Here is a 17,465-nt window from a genome sequence, read left to right on the forward strand (position 1 = left end):
TTAAGTTTGGGGTTTTAATATCCCAAACATCATCTTAATAGTTAAAGATCATGGACATTGATTATACTAATCTTATCTATATATCTAATTCCGTAAGCCCAAAATTTTACAATGAAATTGTGAGCTAACGGGAGGACGTAGAAAGCTGGTAGAGGTCTCATTTTAAAGGTCTGGGCCTGAAATTTTGGGGAAAATTATTAATTTTTCTTAATTATGCACCAAAAGGTTGTTACAGGATAAAATAATTGATAAAATAATTTGAAAAACCCAGTGTTTACCTATGGTCAACTTTATGTTGTTAATAGTACTAGAACCAAATGAAGACCAAGGAATCGACTAAAATGGATACTATACAACAAATATTGTTTCAGAGAGATTTTCTTACAAAATTAGCATTTTACAATTTCGATGATGACATTATCTCGATGTGTTTTTCTAAGTGATTTTGTCTGTATTTAAAGAAATATATATAGATTTAACTAATAGTCATGAAGATTGTTATTGGAAAATGTTCCTTAGTTGTATTATGATTAGAAAGTTTATATTAAAAACACACCGCATGAACAGTCCTTTGGAATTTTTATTTCAAACAGAGCAGACATCAAAATGCATTATGCAGGTATGTAATAACCATTATACATATCATAATATACAAAAATGTTAAATAATAATTCAAGGTAGGGTAACCCATGAGACTAATATTTTGTACAAAATAATTACTAGAATATAGCCTACAAGCCACTAGTATATTGAAAAGTGACAGGATTTTTTTTGTATAGAGCTCATATCCTGTATAAGAGGTGTTTTGAAGTTTACCGATTCTCGTGTAACCTTGAGTGCCTATTATGGACTGATTTACCCATTATTATCGTATTTGGTGGCAGTTTGGGGCTGTGAGAGCGTACGAACAAAGTTTGTCTTCCGTCTTCAGAAAAAAGCCCTAAGAGTAGACTTTAGAATATCCCGTTGTACTTCTTGCAAGCCTCTCTTCAAGAAATACAAATATTCTTACATCTCCATCCATATAAATACTGAGTTGTCTGTCGTTTTTAAAAAGAAATTATCATCTGTATCAACAGCAGTTCCATTCAATGCGGTACACTCTCAGACACCAAAACGGGGGTAGGTTAGTTGCGCATTTGCTACCTACATTAATCCGCGTCCCGTAGGGTGGTTTATAATCCGGTAGGTTAGTTGCGCATTGACGGCTTGAATAATAATCTCTTGAAATTTAAAATGAAATCTTAATACAATGTTCAAATCACTACAACGTCACTTCTCGAGTTTTACTCTCAGTGATGGTCAACAACTAACTACTGTAAATATGTTCTCTGCTGTAAACGCTGTGGTAAACAATGCAGTATAACATTTCAAGGAATTCCAAAAAAATATTCCTTAAACTATGGAAAACGGGGGGAGAGAGTATTTGTAGGACGCACGGATGGTATGCGGTTGCGATCACTTACGCCCTTTTTGGAGAATTCAAGCATCTCTAGATCACGTGGTATTCCACATGTTCACGTATTTTTTGCATAACTATTATCACAACTAATCCAAGTGGGTATCTGTGCAGTATTATTACTAAAAGGTCAAATCAGTATTATTACTAAGGTCAATTTTGAAAGTCATTTATGAAACAGGTGATTTTCCTTAATCCTGAACCTAGAATTTGTGGAGTATCAGAGTATGTATCATTACTATTCCGAATTATTTATCGGATACAAGAGTATTCAATCTTTGGATACTTAACTTCATTATGTTCAATATTCATTCCACGCCGGCTTTTAGTGATGCTAATTACGCTTGTCTAATGAATTGTAACCCACCTTTGTCAATATTAACTAGTGTACACGCTGCTCGAAATCGAGCAATTGCAAAGAAGTAAAGTAGTTATTTAAAAACGAACAAAAGTCATCATAATTTCCGAAGACTCAACATATAGATACGTACCTAACAGTTCCATATAATCAACATTTCTTGTAAATATTTGATAATTTTTCAAAAGCTGATCTGGTTTTTAAAATGTTTCCCACCTACAGCCCTATTAGGTTGTCCGTGTTGATCTTCGTCAATGATAATGTAGTCTGCATGGTACCACCCATTGTCGCCAGTATGTTTTAAATTTCTTAGCAATAACTTTTTGTTTACGTGACTAAGAACTGCCTGATTTTCTGCATAACTCTCTGTTGCAATTTTATTTGCATCAATTGGCATTCATTTGGCTGGTTACTTTTGTATCATAAATTATATTTACCTGAAACATGCAGAATTGAAAGGCCTAATGTTTAGATGTTTTTTGTTTCCTTTAAATGTGAATAATAATGTGAATAATGCGAATCCTGCAATAAAAGTTTTATTAAGGTTTCTTGGATGTAGTCACATTCTTTTAAAATCACTTGACTTTTATGAGAACATATATTTAATGATTAATGTCCTTGCCATACCAGTTTAATTCAGGCTTAGAGGGGTTTCCTTTGCCAATTATCATAAAGTTAAGTCCATGTACAAAATAGTAGCACTTGAACGGCTAACACCCTTGTTTATTGTTTGTGGAAATCTTCATATTGTAGCTGTAGGTGTTCTTCAGGTTAATAACGATGGTTATTTTTTTATCTCTATTTCTTCTACTTGGTGGTGTTCTATGACTTTTCTATGTTTCCATGGTTAACAAATCGGTTCTTTCAATGATTTCTCAAGACATACAGTACTATGTCAATTCATTTTTCTTATTTGGTAAAATATTTTAAATTGTCCAGGATTTCTCGAGTTTTTACATTGTAATATGTACGAATGTAAATTAAAAACAGTTAAATATATATACACAATTAATTTCATCAAATCAGTAATGTAGGCCTACCTAATTCGTTTGAAAAATAAATAACAGCAATAAAATTATACAGCTGATCAAAATGTAAACAATTATGTTCTTCATAAGGATAACATGGGCACTTTAACAGCCACTGGGGAAGAGCCCAAGGGACTTTAAAACAAATGTAAGGCCAGTTTGCAAATCTACGTGACACGCTCTTTCCAATGAGACGCCAATGGATAAAATCGGTTAAGAAATGGCGGAGGAGTTCAACCGACAAAGTTTCATGTAGCGCATTAATTATATAGATGCGCAACTAACCTACCTACTTAAGGGGCCCACCAGATTAAAATGCGGAACCCTCCATTTATGGCCCTAGGGTCATTATCTGCGCAACTAACCTACCACCACAAAAACAATATCAAGCTACCTAAGCACAGGACAAGATTCTTTGAGAGACAACTCTTTTATAACAGTATTAGGTTTTCCAATGTCCCCAATGTGTCCAATGCTGGAGCTGGGTGCAATGGTGTCCAATGTTGGATGTTTCCAATGTGTGTGTGTGTGTGGTTTTCCTGAGCCCCTGAAAGTGGAGCAAGACAAGGACAAATTTGGGAGAGCGGTCAAACGCATTTTTTTAGAACAAGCTTCGTACACTATGAAAGAGTTTTTAAGTTGCCTATGGAATTAAGATACTGTTCTGTTATATTTTAGTTCTTATAGGATTTAGAATTTAGTTTTATTTTACATTCTTGTGACGCTATTATACAGTTTTTCTGTGCAAAATGAAAATGATTTGATTTGATTTGAATTTTGAAAGGAAGGGAACGTCAAAGCCATATAATTTTAGTTTAAAGTTTCAGTTTTTTTTTTAAATTAGGTTTTAATTTTTTTTTAAGTCTAGCAGCCGACGCTCATTTCAATGTTGGTTTAACTAGCATCTGGTTCCAAACTGCCACTGAAATGTTTGTTACAAGTTATTTTTTTTACAAAATATTGATTTTCGTTGTTTGCCTTTTCCTACCGTAAAGGATCTGCAAAACCAGGAAATGTGCAAAATATAAGTAAAATATACTAAATATGGTTTACGTGTTGATAATCTTTTTTCTTAATGTTCGAATGTGTGTATGTCGGCATACCAAAATTTTGGTTAGCAATGCAAATGTCAACCTCTGTACTAGGTCTCTATAAAACGGTCTAAAAAGCTGCAGGGTGGTCAGTAGGAACCAAAACAGTTCATACCATACTGATAACCATCCCAGTAGTACTGTATGGTTCAAAAACTTGAGCACTGACCAAAGAACCGTAAAACCTTATTGCCAGGTTTAAGAAAATAAAGTGCAGAGAAAATATTCAGACCAGTTGAAGATAACGGAGGTTGAGATATGAAAGAACAGAGAGGTAAGTGTACAAACACCCAGATACAGGGGTGCTTTACAAAAATAAATCCGCTTATTCCGAATTCCCGTAAATCCGAATAGGGTTTGGGGTCCTAGTTATTTTGGAGCAGCGGGACACTACTGTGTTAAAATAAGTTTGTCAGTTAAGTGCAATTTTTGCTGAGCCATTGCTTCTATGATGAAAGCAGTCAAGTACTCCTTTAGGAATCAAACATCAATCAAGTTATTTGGAATCAACAAAGCAGGCATATTCTATCTATTTTAGGGTTATAGAAGGATGCAGGTGTATTTCTGAACCGTTAAAGCAGATAAGTTATTGATGTTGAAATTACAAAAGTAGACAGTTAAGTGTTTCAATTTGGAACTGTCACCTTTGCTAACAGAAACCATTGATTGGCAGGTGTTCCTTAAAGAATTATCTTTACCCAGACAAATAGGTTATCAACAGGACAACCTGGACTAAGAATCAACTCATTTGAATAATTACGTCTGCTTATAATAGCAAATTGCATGTTGATAAACCGAGAGATTACATACAGTAAAAGTTAGACCTATGCAGGGCTTTAAGTTGATACCGTACTGTTAAGCAATTAAACTTAGAAGTGTTTAATTTTTGTTAAATATATTGTGATTATTACCCTTTGCCTTTGTTTGGATTTCAGAAATAAAAATTTACAGTTCCTAAACACTAATTGGAATAAAATTTTGAGTTTGATGCTTTTCATGTTTTTAAATAGTATTGTATTGCTAATGTTAATGTTGTTCAATCAAGTCGCTTTATACATAAATATAAACGAAGTATTTCAATTATACAAACATTACTGATGACTTTTTCAACTTAAAAATAAAAACAATAATAATGTGTGTTGGTAATGTGATTTTGGTATACAATTACAAAACTGTGTTGATTAAATTTTAGATGTTTTATCCAACATATTTTAAATGTGTTAAAAAGTAAAAATTATATCTATATATATAATACGTGAAGCCGTATTTTTTTTAACGCAACTCCTCCCTTATTTGTGGACCAATTTCAACGTTTAAGGTGTCAAAAGATTCGTCTCAATATGTAGTTTTGCAATAAGGTTTTAGAACTTTAAAATTTCTATTCTTAAGGGCGTGAGACCCTCTCAAAGGTTGGGTTTTCCCCATAAGAAATACATTGAACGATTTTAAAAACAAAAAACTGCTGTTTATAAAAAGAAATGCATTAGCTTTTTGGGAGTAAATATTAATGTTTTAATATTCAGTAGGTAGGTTAAGATCAAGTTAAACAGTTAATCAGTTTTGTTGGAAGAACGGAAAATGCCTCAAGTTGAAAGACGAAATATTGTAAACGGGAGGAGGAAACAATTAATAATAAGGTATCTTATGTGTATGAGGAGAGTAGAGAAAGAGAGGTCTGATCTAACAGATACACATCCATATACACATGCACTTGGAGAGATGAATTATATTTGCCAGTTTTGCTATGCAACTTACTTTGGAAGTGAAAAAATATACGAAGCCCATACGAAGCCGTGTTGTCACGGTTGTAAAATAAACTTGCCTAATGTCATATCAAATTAATGTATGCAAGAGATTTTACTTAGGCTATGACACTGGCGGATCGAGATATTTAAAAACATTTATTAGAAACCATAATAATGCCTTGAGTTGATAAGTTCAATTAGTAAGATTATACCAAATCTTGGCGGACTTTATGTTTTCATTGTAAACTTTTGTATTACTCGCTCTACTTTAATTGAGGAAAAACACAAATGGATTGTTTACTTCTAGGTTATGTTGCCTGTTCCTCGAAAAAACGTATAAAAAGTTTTTTGACTGAATTTTAGTTGCAATAATAGACATAAGTGAAGGAATTAGTGTTTATGTATTCAACGATCAAGTAGATAAAGTCAAGTTTATTTTTATGATTAAGGAGAGGCAAATAATATACGCTGTTCAAAAAGAGAAAATGAATATTCCTATCCAAATCTTATAGATATAAAATTTATCCAACCTATTTCGACAAATGAATCCATACATTCAAAATTTTGGGACATGTATTAAGAGAAACCCCACTGAACAACGTGAGGACGTTCTGATGCGAGGCATATACTGTGACTAACACACAACACGTTAAAATATGTTAACAAACTATCAATGGTGTTGCTGCTTTAGGCTATTCAAAGGCTTTCCAGTTGATAACCCAGAGTTTGTGGGTAAACAATGGAGCACATTAAATGGTTGATATCACTCCACTTTTCAGGATTCTCTACGGAGAAAATTCGTTTGATTAGGGGGATGTCTAGGCAACAGTTTTCTTCAATTCTCAATGTTGGAAAATCTTTGTTGCAATATGTTAGCTTGAATTGAAGCAGATGGTTTAGCATTCATTAGAAGCTATCAGTTAAAACTGAGAGCAGAAATAATGCAGGTGAATCTTGACGACGCAAATAGAGATATTTAAAATTAGTTTCTAACAAGTGTTTAAACAACTCCTAAGATGTAGGCCTAACTAGAATTACTCGAATTTAAGCATGGCGTTTTCCTCAGCGTTATGTGTCATACTATGCGGCTCATTGAGCCGCACGGGTTCTCTAGTCAATATAATAATCTAATTTATATTTATTTATCCTTACCATTACTAACTAATCCTATCCTAACTAATCTAATCCATAATCTTAATCTTTATCGTCTGCAACAGGGGGTGCACAGAAGGAGCCTCCCCAAAGATTGTGACCATTACACGCTATGAACGACATCACAATCGGGCGCACCCCGAGCAACGCTGACATGTCAGCGGCAAATCCTTCTACAACCGGACGACTTCAAAAAATGAATCTGTCTAAACGGTCTTTTTCAAGGCCATTAGTAACGATCTCGATTAATATCAAGGGATTATCGAGAGACAAAGAAGTATTACTGTCTGATATGTGCAAGACGTACGAATGCGACTTCCTCCTTGTGCAAGAAACACACCGGGGCATTTTAAAACCTAGACCCAACATAGAGGGAATGAGACTGATTCTAGAGAGACCTCATAATCAATATGGTAGTGCTGTTTTTGCCAGGCCATACATTGACATCACCTCAGCTTCACTTACTGAGAGGAACAATACTGAGATACTTAGATAGATGATAACGGTCAGGACACCACAGTACAGTGTCACCTCTTTGAATAAGCCTCCACCTATACCTCTTTGTATAAGCCGAACCTATTCCATCTTTATTCTCAGGTTATTTTCTAAGAGTAGCCTTTTGAGATTATTTCACTTCATACAAAATATTGACTAAAGACTACAATAAATCCAAAATTTAAAATGTTAGTAAATGTACAAAGAAAGTGCAGAATACATCTTGAACATATGTTTTGAAATAAAAACGGAAAGTAAATAGAAACAAAACTAAAGTTTTGCATTTAATCTCGAACCGTTAATTATTTAATTTAATCGTCAATGTCGTTGTTTCATGTTATACGTTAAAAATACACATATTTGAAAAGTTTCACAGTAAAATAATTTATTCCAACATTCTATAACGTACATAACTAAAAAGTCTTAATTATTATAGTTAATGATGTTTTATATACAGTAGTACATTGCAGAATTGACTGGCAATTAAGTCATCCAAATGTTAATATTGTGTACCGGCTAAGTGATAAATCGTGATCAGCTGTATTGAAGTAAACAAAAATCAGCAGTAAATGGCTTCTAATGCTATTGTTATGGAGAACATTTTACGTTATATCTAATTTTGTGTCAATATTTTGGGAATTTCACTATTTTTCCCGCCGTCACGGGATCAAGACCTTTAATTTGAGTCCTCTCCTGTCTTTCTACGACTTCCCAGTCGCCCACAATTTTGACGCAAAGAATAGGCTTACGTAATTAATATATAGATAATACTCAATATGCCTATAAAAATAAATATTTATGAACTGATTTGCTGCTGTAAAAATCCAACAAACTCTTTTAATAAAATAGATAGTCGTAAGGTTAACATGGGAAACTCCAGAGCCACTGGCGAATGGGGTGGAGCCCGAAAGGACCATTGAGATGAGAATATGTCTATATGTTAATCGGGAATGTGAGCTATCATTATACCAAATTTCAGCCAAATCCGACCAGTAGTTAATGTGTGATTGAACTTCAACAAACAATCAAACACATAAACGTTCACTTTATAATATTAGTATGATCTCTTATGGGGTTTTTTCAAGTTTTTTAAAATGTGATTTTGGTATAAGGACAAAACTGTGTTGATTTAATTTTAGATGTTTAATATAAACAATCTTAAATGTGTTAAAAAGTAAAAACCATCCCAATTTAATAATGAAATTTTTATTTATTAATCCTTACCATTACCAACAATTTTATTCCATAGTATAAATCTTTATCGTCTGCATCAGCACACACAAAAATACTGTCTGAGGTGGTTAATCGCGTAAAGTTCCAGTCCTTTTACTGTAGTATCACCTTTAATTGTCTTGATAAATTTAAGTTACACATTTATTAGAAGACACAGTATCTTATCTAAATTAAACAGCTATTTCAACTTGGACAGAGTGCTGTATTATGTAGGCTTAAAACTAGTTAATCAGTGTTGGTAGATAGAAATTATCAATTAGTGTTCAACTTCAACTCAAAGTTAAAGGGATATCGATGGTTTTTTCCTACTACACCATTGAAAAATACAGATAGTTAATTGCTTTTCCATACCAACAATACATATTTTATTTTTTTTATCAATTGGAATCTTTGCAAAGGAAGGTTAGTTACAATCTGTATAAATAATGCATAATTGTTATATTATTTGATTGTTTAATAAATAGTGTATTTGTATTAATTTTTTCATTCTTTTTTACTGACATTATTAGAGCTTAGCTGTTTCGTAAAATTAATCTATCTATTCATCACTATAAATATGAACATTTATGTGTCAATGTGACAATGATGAGTCAGATGATACAATTTAAATAAGATAAACCTATTTTATTTGCATCATTATTACGCTTTACTTTCCAATATTATTTTACTGATAACACTTTAATAGTAAATTTATTTAAAATTCATTGTAATATCTTTGGAACTGCAATATTAAATAATGTCACATTACCTGTCAGCAGTCCTAATTTGTAACCATCAGGGTGTTTCATGTTTCGACAGGAGATCATTATCAAATGACTCAGAGCAGGAAATGCATTATATCCACGCCAGTAACTCCATTGTTTGTTTGGATTCACAAACACATACATTCACAAAATACATTGATGAGATAGAAAAGTATGTTTTGAAAAGCAACAGCTGGTCCACTAGACAGAGTAGTGTCGCGGAAAGTGTATCTAACCAACCAACAAAACCACTCAAGCGGATATAATGGTTTTCCTGGCCCAAGGTTTCATAATGACATCAAAACGTAACACCCAGCTTATTGGAATTACTGACCAGTGACCATTCTAGCTAACCAATTTTAAATGTCAGGAACCAACAATTCCTGCAAAATTCTAAAGGACCAAATAACATGGATAGAACAACATTGTATTATTGTTGTAAACAAAGATTAATTATTTTTGTTTCAGTTATTAGCTAGGTGAATATACTATAAATCCACAGTTAATTTGTTGGTTGTAGATCTGCACCATAAAGAGAGATCTAGATAACTAACTAGATCATTTACAGTTTCTAAAAATCTTTCAGAGAGGAAAATTATAGTTATGAAAGACACTTTATTTTCAGGTCATCCAAGTTTCAATTTACTATAGAATGATGAAACAATTATTTCCTTTTACACCTCAATATTTGGCAATATTTCACCAATATCTTGCGACAATTGTTGGTAAGTAGACTAAAATTAAAGCTAATGTCTAGCATGTTTTACCGTAGTAATTTTAAATGTTAAAATGAGCTGTTTTTGTAATAGGTTTTGAAATGAGGTCTTTCAACTTTTGTGGATAGAAGGCCGATATTTTTTACAGGAATAGAATTTATCAAGGAAATAGGATTGAGTTCAAAGTTTACATCACATTAAATTAGATTCAATTGACACCAAAACACCAGGGTGCATACCCACGGTCACCTTTAACTCCAGACCGCTTGACAAAAAACCTCCAGCCTGGTAGAATTGGCAACGTTGCAAGTAGTGTTGTTTAGTGCCGGAAGTCCTGTAAGATATGGCAGACAGGTAGACACTAGCTCATTAATTTGCGTATTATTAATTTAAATTTAAATTTATGAACATAAATTTATTAAAAGATTGAAAATAAAACATATAGAATTGAAAACCAAAAAATATAAATTGAAAATCTTTTTCTGTACATTTAAATGGAGTCATTATTTTCATAGCCCAGTAACCAAGCTTTCGTATTCTTAAAAAATACACAAATACCATTAGCTGCCTCAAAACAAAACAGCTGTTACAACACTACTTGCAACGTTGCAACTTCGAAGGCCGCCGCCTGGAGTTAAAGGTGGCCATGTCATACCTCAAGGTGAAGATGTGTGAAGTATGAGTAAAAAACTTTGTTACTGATATAGATCAGCTGGGAAAGTTTTTACTTAATCTGGACTTTGACAAATTACAAGTTGCCTACAGACCTTACTCATACTATAAACAATTTTTTTCCTGATATCTACACCGGTGACATTTTTACCAGATGAGTCACAAGAGGAAATACTTAACGTATTTAGGGAAATCAGCTATGTTCAATGTTAAACCTGGAATCCAAAAGTACATATGTTCTTCTTTTGTGTTTTCATCCCTTTACTAAGCAAGAATACAGACTGATTAGAATATAAAGTTATTCAGACAATCAAATTTAAACACATTCCTTGTATCCAAGGTCGGACATAAACCTAATTTCCTACTCGAGTCTACTTAACACTTTCTAATCAAACACAATTTTTTCAGGGAGTTTTAGTTTTGCATTGGTCGGAAACGCTGCAGGATGGCCATCACCAACTCTTATCAAGATGAAAAACATGGATGCTCCAGTGATCCTGGACTCTGGCCAAATATCGTGGATGGTCTCCATGATCTATCTCGGACACTTAATCAGCCCCGTACCAAGTGGAATGATGATGGATAAGTACGGAAGGAAGCAAGCGATTCTCCTTTTAGCTCTTCTACCTCTCATCTCATGGCTGATGATTTTTTGCACAGCTTCAGCAACGTCTTTGTACATCGCCAGATTCATCGCAGGGCTTTGGGCTGGCGCTACTTCCACCATAATACCCATCTATATTGGGGAAATTGCTGAACCAAAGTTGCGAGGGTCGCTAACGATGTTTACACATCTCATGAGAAACTTTGGAGTTCTTTTGGTTTACTTTGTCGGCCCTTACGTTTCTTATTCAGAACTCGCAATGAGTTGTGCAATTTTGACATTTTTATTCATTGTGTCTTTTGCGTTCATACCAGAATCGCCGTACTATCTCTTAATGCATGGGAAAGAGGAACAAGCTTATAAATCACTCAATTGGCTAAGAGGTAGTAGTGGAAATGCTTCCGTCAATGACGAGTTACACAAAATGAAAGAAGCGATGAATAAACAGCTGATGAACAAAGGGTCTTTCAAGGACGTTTGGAACAACAAAGGAAACAGAAAGGCATTTATTATATCTGAAGTTTATTCTGTTACTAAAAGATTAACAGGTTCAGGAGTTTTGCAAGCTTACGTTTCAATGACGTTGCCGGCTTTAACATTTGGAATCTTCAACCCAGACGACTGTGCGATCATTCTCGGTTTGATTAGTTTAATTTCTTCCGTCACATCAGTTTTTCTCGCTGTTCATTTCAACCGACGATGTCTAATAACTGTTTCTTCAGCTGGATGTGCGTTAACGATGGCGTTAGTTTCAACATGGTTCTATCTCCGTGACACCGATTACGATGTACAACGCTACAGTGAATGGTTGTTTATTTCTTATATACTTTACAACTCTACTTTTTCATTAGGGCTCGGTCCAATAGGGACGAGTATGAAGGGGGAATTGTTTGCTGCTAATGTAAAGGCGATATGTTCTTCCCTCACGACCATATTTGTCGCTATCACCTCGTTTATATTAAACAAATTCTTTTTAGTGATCGCAGAATCTTTTGGCATGCATGTTAACTTCATGATTTACTCATTAAGCTGTATTTTTACAATAATCTTTACATGGGCTTATGTGCCAGAAACACAGGGTAAATCTTTGGAAGAAATACAAAATCTGTTACAGGGTACTAGTAGAAAATTAAGTAAAAAGACTCATAAAAAACAAATTTGAAACATGAGACATTTTCTACAGTAGGCAAGTTTTTTTTTTTATGTAAGGATTTCAAAAGTACCTTACACACTAGAGAGAGGTCTAGACTTCTTTTTAAAAGATTAGGGATTTTAACCATATCACAAGTACGTACATTTTTTTAAATAATTAAGCTATTAATTAACAATATAGTCAGTTTTGAAGAGTTTAAATGTACACATAGTTATTCCAGAAACATTTCAATTCCCAATACATAGAAAGAATAAAAAGAGTGAGTCTTTTTTAACGTACGCAAAAATACATGGCTATAAAACTTTTAATAAACTACCAAAAAGAATCACCAACAATCCAAAAAACATACTCCTAGAAAAATTTACACGAGTTATTGAAAAGGCACATTATAAAATAGAAGATTTCTATTCTGATGTTTTCTAAACTGACAAGAATTAATTTAATTTTACAAACTAAATTTCTCGTTGAATACATACCTGATGGCTTTCATTAATTTTAGCAGGATTTTTATATTATTTTTTGTTTTTATAATAGTAACTTTTACTTGATGTTAGTAGTAATAATTTTTTTATTATTGTTATGACGATACTCCTATCCTTGTACGTTGTACTTTTTAAGATGTTTATTAGTGAATAAAGGATTTGAATTTGAATTTGAATTACACTAGCGGCCACGATAGTCTGCAGTTGGCGGCCCCAATACCAAGACTGCAACATCACCCATTCACTACTTTTCGACACTAATTAAAATATACTAAACAATATTTTCAAATCAGCTGGTATTATTAGATTTGGCAACAACGCACGTTCCTTCAAAGTTACATGGTAAATAGACTCCTCCCTCAACTGCAAACTCTCGTGGACCGTACTCTAGTCATAGCTCAGCACCAATTTTAAACAATAATAAGGAGTAATTATTTTACATTCATTTATTTACGGTGAAACTTTAAAATATGTGAAAGAGAAGGTATCATTTTACTTTATCTCTTCCTGGATAAGAAATTTGGGTTACCTTCAGAAGGTTACCCTTGAGCCTGGGCTTCCTTTTGTGGAACTTTCCACGGTTGATTAGCCTAATTAAAGTGTAAAATCAACCTTGAGATTATTCAATAGATACTACATTGTAGTAAAAAAATAAAACATTGCATTGTAATTAATCCTTTTAGAATAAAGTTACCGAATATCAGTGTTTTGGGTTGTTCATTGTTTGGATTATTTAACTTATTATCCAAATGTCTTTGTAAGAACAACTATATACATGTTGCATAGCCAATAATTATGAAGCACAAATTGACAATAGTAGTCTGTATACTGATTGAGATCTACAATCACCAAACAAGTAATCTTTAGTTGATTTCTAACTTGAGTTTCTTGTTAAAATCCATTTTTAGCCCCTGAGCTGTGATATTAATTAAAAATAGGTACCTATTTACCTTCTGAGTTTCTTGGTCAATTGTTTTGTGAATAAACAGTATTAGCTCGAGGATTTGTGTGAAAGCATAAGGGAAAGATGGATCTAGCCTTATCTATAAATACACTACTGGAAAAACATGCAATTCTTATGTTGAAATTGTAGTCAGTTTGAGAAGGACTTAAATCAATTGAGTCATCAATGAAGTGTGCTGTTCTATCTAAATACTTTTTTTTAGACACAAACTTGTGTAAAATGTTGCATCTGTTATGGATCATAAATTATATTTCATTAAGAAAGCTCAAAGAAATAATAGAACCTAAACATATTCAACTATTCATTCCTGTAAAATAAAGGTTGGAGTTTTGGCCCATTTTATGTCTACTGCAGTATCTAACGTTAGCACACCTTAGTTAAAACAATGATAAAAATGAATATGCAGACCACAAAAATATACCATATGACTATCTAAGCATGTAGTAGAAATATTTATAAACTTTAAAGACACACTATAGGTGACACACTATCGATCTTTTCCCCGAACAAGACCCCGAACCGAGCAGGGAGAAGGGAGAAGGGAGGTCGAAGGGAGGATGTTCGATAGTGTGTCACGGGTCCGTACACCGATCAAGACGCCGAACAAGACATCAGGCCGAGCAGGGAGACGAGCGCTCTGGAGGCGGTTTTTTGGCGAAAGATCAAAGAAAAGATCGGTCCGATGTACGGTCCGATGTACGATAGTGTGTCACGGTACATTTTTGCCCCGTACATCGTCGCGAGCGCCGCACCGAGCGGCCGCCTGTGCTAGCATTGATAGTTCCGCGCTCTCACTCGCACACACTCTCTATCTCTCTCAAACTTCCTGTTGCCGCGCTCGGTAGAATTTGTCTGGTCTTGGTCATGTTCGGGGAAATGTTCGGAGTAAAATTTTGCTGATATTTATCTCCCTTCTCCCTTCTCCCTGCTCGGTTCGGGGTCTTGATCGGGGAAAAGATCGATAGTGTGTCACCGCCTTTATATTTGTGCAAAAACTTGGATAAACTACAGTGGAGTGTGATTTAAAAAGATTGAAAATTCTATTAAATGTAAACAATATAGCTTTAACTAATGTCCATAATTTAAGCTTAAACTAAAAACAGCTAGTAAAAGAATACTATTTTGCTTTAATAGTGACAGTTTATGTTATGAAAACACTGTATATAAAACTCTCTAGAACTACATACTTTATACTTTTTTAAAACAAAAATTGTCTGGCTTGATATTTTTTAACTACATACGGTAGGCCTACTACTGCTGACTTTTGGATACTGAAATAGACATCCTATCTATATGGAGTAGCTCTATAGCTACTTATTTTTACTTTCAACTTCTTATTTTTACAAACTTAGTTCAAGGATCCACTCACAAACTGCACAACAGAGTTCTATCAGTATTAGAAGCTACTACTGTACTCATACGCTCCAAAAGTGTACATGATTTAAAACTAAGAGCATGGAAATAAACTTTAAACATGTTTCAACTAAACATTTTACACTACAAAACAATATTTAGACTTGAAAAGCTTTTGTCGTTTTGTTTCATTTCCAATGTTTTTTTTTTTTTTTTATTTAAGATGTTTATGTTTCTATGTATTTATTATTTGTATAAATTAGTAGGAATAAATAAACAAATATTTTCATGCTTTTACAATCAATAATTTGTGAGCAATGCTCTATGTATCTTTGTAAATTAATACAGATTGTTTGAAAATCAACCATGCTTTGTTATTAATTGATCACTGATATATTCATTTGATTGTAAAATCAATTAAAAACCACATAATACATTTTATGACCACACAAATTTATACCACTTAACTACTTTAACAAAATATCATTCCATTGACGAAAAATTAATTGAATTTACACTGCAACCAATCTTTTCTGGTTGCTCATAATGTCTTATCAAATGCTACTAGGTTATTGGCCTTCTCTCGGCTTATCAAACACCTGTTATCAATTTCCAATTAAGTCTTAAAATTTAATTTAATAAACAAACAATAGCGCCTTACCTGAATACGAATATCGAAACTGAACTTCATGTTATTATGTTAACTTGAAATGGAAGCACTGCTTAAACATTCACTAGCAAGTAAGCCATTGTAAGTTGAGTACAACTAATGCAAATGCAAACGAAGCAGTATCTCAACTGAACGGAAATGAACACACCCTTTGCCAATGACAGCTGGTGCACTCTAGTAGAGAACTAACTATATGAGAAAGTTTAACAAAACCTTGAATAGTCTTCAAATGTGCAATAGGATTAAGGCTTAAGAGTGGCTTAAGATTTATTATTAGGAAAATTGTAGGAGGAAGTTTAAAATAACCTTGAATGGGTTTTAAAATAAAAATATATTTTTTCCATTCTGAGGTTGAAATTTTACTGAGAGACCTTTAGACTTACACTCTTTTATGTAAGCTATGCAGCATTTACTTTGTTAAGTGTAAAAAAAAAAAAAATAATATAATCTTATCTGTAACTTCAAAGTTTTAACATCAGTTTTAGTCTATTAAAAATACAAACAAGACAACAACTAAAAGTAGCCTATATTTTATAAAATTTAATTTTTTGAAATATTTGATTTTAAAAATGTTTTCAATTTAGGTTTGCATAATTTACTTACAATCATTTTGACTTACTTCTTACTAATATTATAAATGTGAAAGTTTGTGTGTTTGTTTGTTTGAAGTTCAACCACGCATTAACTACTGGACGGTTTGGGCTGAAATTTGGCATGATGATAACTCACATTCCCGATTAACATAGGCATATTATTATCTCAAAAACCCTTTCGGGCTCCACCCCAGTGGTTCTGTAGTTCCCCATATTAACCTTATGAGTATTTATATTTAAAGGGAATTAAAGAATTTAGTCAGCTGTTACAACTTACAAAGTTGATTCTATGATATGCAAAAGCATTATAAAGATTAACCAACAGGGTGCAGCACTATTATTTTTTTTATTAATGAAAACAACTATTGAACTAAGCAGCAACCAACAATATAATTACAAAACCATCAGCCTCAAAATGAATCAATAAAACCCATCCTTACAAGTTGTCAGCCAAAAATTAAGAAAATTATTTAATGAACTGTTACATGTAAATGAATAACTTATTAAACTAAACAGGGCATTATTTCTCCTGACTTAAACCATCATTATTTAAAAAAATTAAATTAATCATAATGGACTGTTCATCAACATCGTTCAAAATCGTCGAAAAACCCGATGTTATAACGCAAATTCCAGTTTCATTCCAGGTGGCGAAGTATATTTAAAACACTTTTACAGCTGAATAATACTTCTAACATACAGCATATTGTTTGTACATTTGTATAAGAAATTCTAGCTGCATTCCAGATGGCAAAGATAGTAAATACATTTTCACAGCTGAATAAAACTTCAAACATGCAGCACATTATGTTTGTAGACATTTTAAAATCAGGGCTGAGATAACGGTGTTTGCAGTTTTTATGGACTCGTCTTCACTTCCAGTCCCACGAGAGGCCCGAAGCTGTCATACATTCTAAAGGTAACCTTATCTTCCAGCTTTGCAATTAATATTGT

At 33.2% G+C, this 17,465-nt stretch overlaps 2 protein-coding genes across 3 annotated transcripts in view; one reads left to right on the forward strand and one right to left on the reverse strand.

Annotated features, from left to right (window-relative positions):
- Nucleotides 1-17,465, reverse strand: part of LOC128996243 (facilitated trehalose transporter Tret1-like) — a 69,291-nt gene that overhangs the window by 25,974 nt on the left and 25,852 nt on the right. The window contains exon 1 of one of the 2 annotated variants that reach the window (XM_054421414.1): nucleotides 15,910-16,034. The exons of the other annotated variant lie outside the window; for it this stretch is intronic. The gene's annotated coding sequence lies outside the window, so the exon portion shown is untranslated. Of the gene's footprint in view, nucleotides 1-15,909; nucleotides 16,035-17,465 lie in introns of those variants that run through there. 2 annotated transcript variants of the gene reach the window in all.
- On the forward strand, nucleotides 4,195-17,459 carry LOC128997554 (facilitated trehalose transporter Tret1-like). Its single transcript, XM_054423194.1, has 3 exons — nucleotides 4,195-4,210; nucleotides 11,101-12,197; nucleotides 17,394-17,459. The coding sequence occupies exons 1-3, from the start codon at nucleotides 4,195-4,197 to the stop codon at nucleotides 17,457-17,459; spliced, it is 1,179 nt and encodes a 392-aa protein (XP_054279169.1).

This window comes from Macrosteles quadrilineatus, unplaced genomic scaffold (assembly GCF_028750875.1).
Source record: "Macrosteles quadrilineatus isolate MER2022 unplaced genomic scaffold, UCM_ALF_1.0 Scaffold_6__1_contigs__length_79288215, whole genome shotgun sequence".
Lineage (NCBI taxonomy): Eukaryota > Metazoa > Arthropoda > Insecta > Hemiptera > Cicadellidae > Macrosteles > Macrosteles quadrilineatus.

Coding starts and splice junctions, on each gene's coding strand:
- LOC128997554 (XM_054423194.1), top strand. Junction 12,198..17,393: donor GGGAATTGTTTGCTGCTAAT/GTAAAGGCGATA, acceptor CTTCACTTCCAG/TCCCACGAGAGGCCCGAAGC.